Consider the following 1,533-nt stretch of genomic DNA (forward strand, 5'->3'; position numbering starts at 1 on the left):
TTCGTCTCTAGGCTGCGGTTCCCGTGTCTGCTCCATGCCGTATCCTCTTATACTCGGATAACCTCCCGCGCTACATCAACTGACGTATTACGCCCAAATCCCTTACGAATTTAGAAATTCTCGGGGATTGCCACGAATACTATTAACTCCGTCCATTCAATCCAAAAGACTGATATTGGGATTCACCGATACAACTTCCCCAATTTAACACGCCACACACACACACACACACACACACACACACACACACACACACACACACACACACAAACACACACACACACACACACGCACCACTATTTGGTGGAGGATGATGTCATGTCGAACAGCTTTTCAGGGTGGCGCGTGCACGGTTTGGAGAAGAGACACGTGTGGCACACGCGATCCGGCCGTGAACGCGAGACCTTCTTGAAGCTGAAAGCGCTGGTCGGTGGCTTCAGCTGGACGAGTGGTGGCGGCGGCACGGGCGCCCAGGGCCCGCGTGTCAGGTGCTGTGTTGCTCGCAGCATGTACCACTCCGGCTCGGGGTCTTCCTTGTTCTTCCGCTTCATCTGCGCTTCCTCATCATCGTCGTCGAGGGTTGCGGTCAGCAGCGGCGAGTAGTAGCAGTCAAAGAAGTCGGATGTCGTGCCAACACCAACGTCTACACAGCGCAGGGTGCAGAAGTGTGAGTGCTGGGATGGAGGGGCGAAATGGAGGGAGGGAGTGGGGGAGTGGGGGAGTGGGGAGCGCAGCTTAACAGTCACACACATACACACACACACACTCACACACACACACACACACACACACACTCACTCACTCACTCACTCTCACTCACTCACACACACACACACACACTCTCTCTCTCTCTCTCACTCACACTCACACACACTCTCACACACAAACACACTCACTCACTCACATACAGCATGCAATCGGCTCACCTCTCGTTGCTGGTGCAGTGTCTAGGCTGGAAGTAGCGCCGACAATGTCAGCCGGCAGCTTGGTCTTGATGACAGTTGGCGTGATGACGTCCACGCCACTGTCGTGCGTCATGGCTGCCAGCAGCTTTGTCTTGTCGTCTGCCAGCTGGTCACCAACGCGTTTGGCATCGCGAGGTTCTGTCCACGAACGGGAAGATGGAGGAGAAGAGCATGAAGATGGAGGAGAAGATGCAGGGAGGATGAGTGAGCGGATGGGCCGGGAGGAGATGCAGTGCAGTTGGACCAAAAGGGAGTTATCCACTGGAATACCAACCTCGCTTCAGCTTCCTCGTGGTGGTCTTGGGTGCGTCCATCTTGGCAATCTCAGTCCAGCGGGTTGCTTGCTTGCAGGGGAGGGGGGCAGCAGCTTGGAAATGACCAGCCGTGCACGCACCAACACTGCACGCAACGGCACTACTTCCAAGCCATCGTCAGCAGCGAGCGAGTGGCGAGGTGCACAGACTGGCGGGGTGGACAAGGAGAACTTTGAAGAACAGACGTTGTCTGTTCGTTGAGCTGATGGATGGTGCACATGCATGGCTGGTGGTCGCCGCACAGCGGAGGACGT

General features: G+C 55.9%; 1 protein-coding gene across 1 annotated transcript; it reads right to left on the reverse strand.

Annotated features, from left to right (window-relative positions):
* Positions 1–296: 296 nt before the first annotated feature.
* On the reverse strand, positions 297–1,279 carry PTSG_06294 (uncharacterized protein; the record flags this gene model as incomplete). Its single annotated transcript, XM_004993128.1, has 3 exons — positions 297–643; positions 927–1,103; positions 1,240–1,279. The coding sequence occupies 3 exons, from the start codon at positions 1,277–1,279 to the stop codon at positions 297–299; spliced, it is 564 nt and encodes a 187-aa protein (XP_004993185.1).
* Positions 1,280–1,533: the final 254 nt, after the last annotated feature.

The sequence above is a fragment of the Salpingoeca rosetta genome (assembly GCF_000188695.1).
Source record: "Salpingoeca rosetta unplaced genomic scaffold supercont1.14, whole genome shotgun sequence".
NCBI classification, from domain to species: domain Eukaryota; class Choanoflagellata; order Craspedida; family Salpingoecidae; genus Salpingoeca; species Salpingoeca rosetta.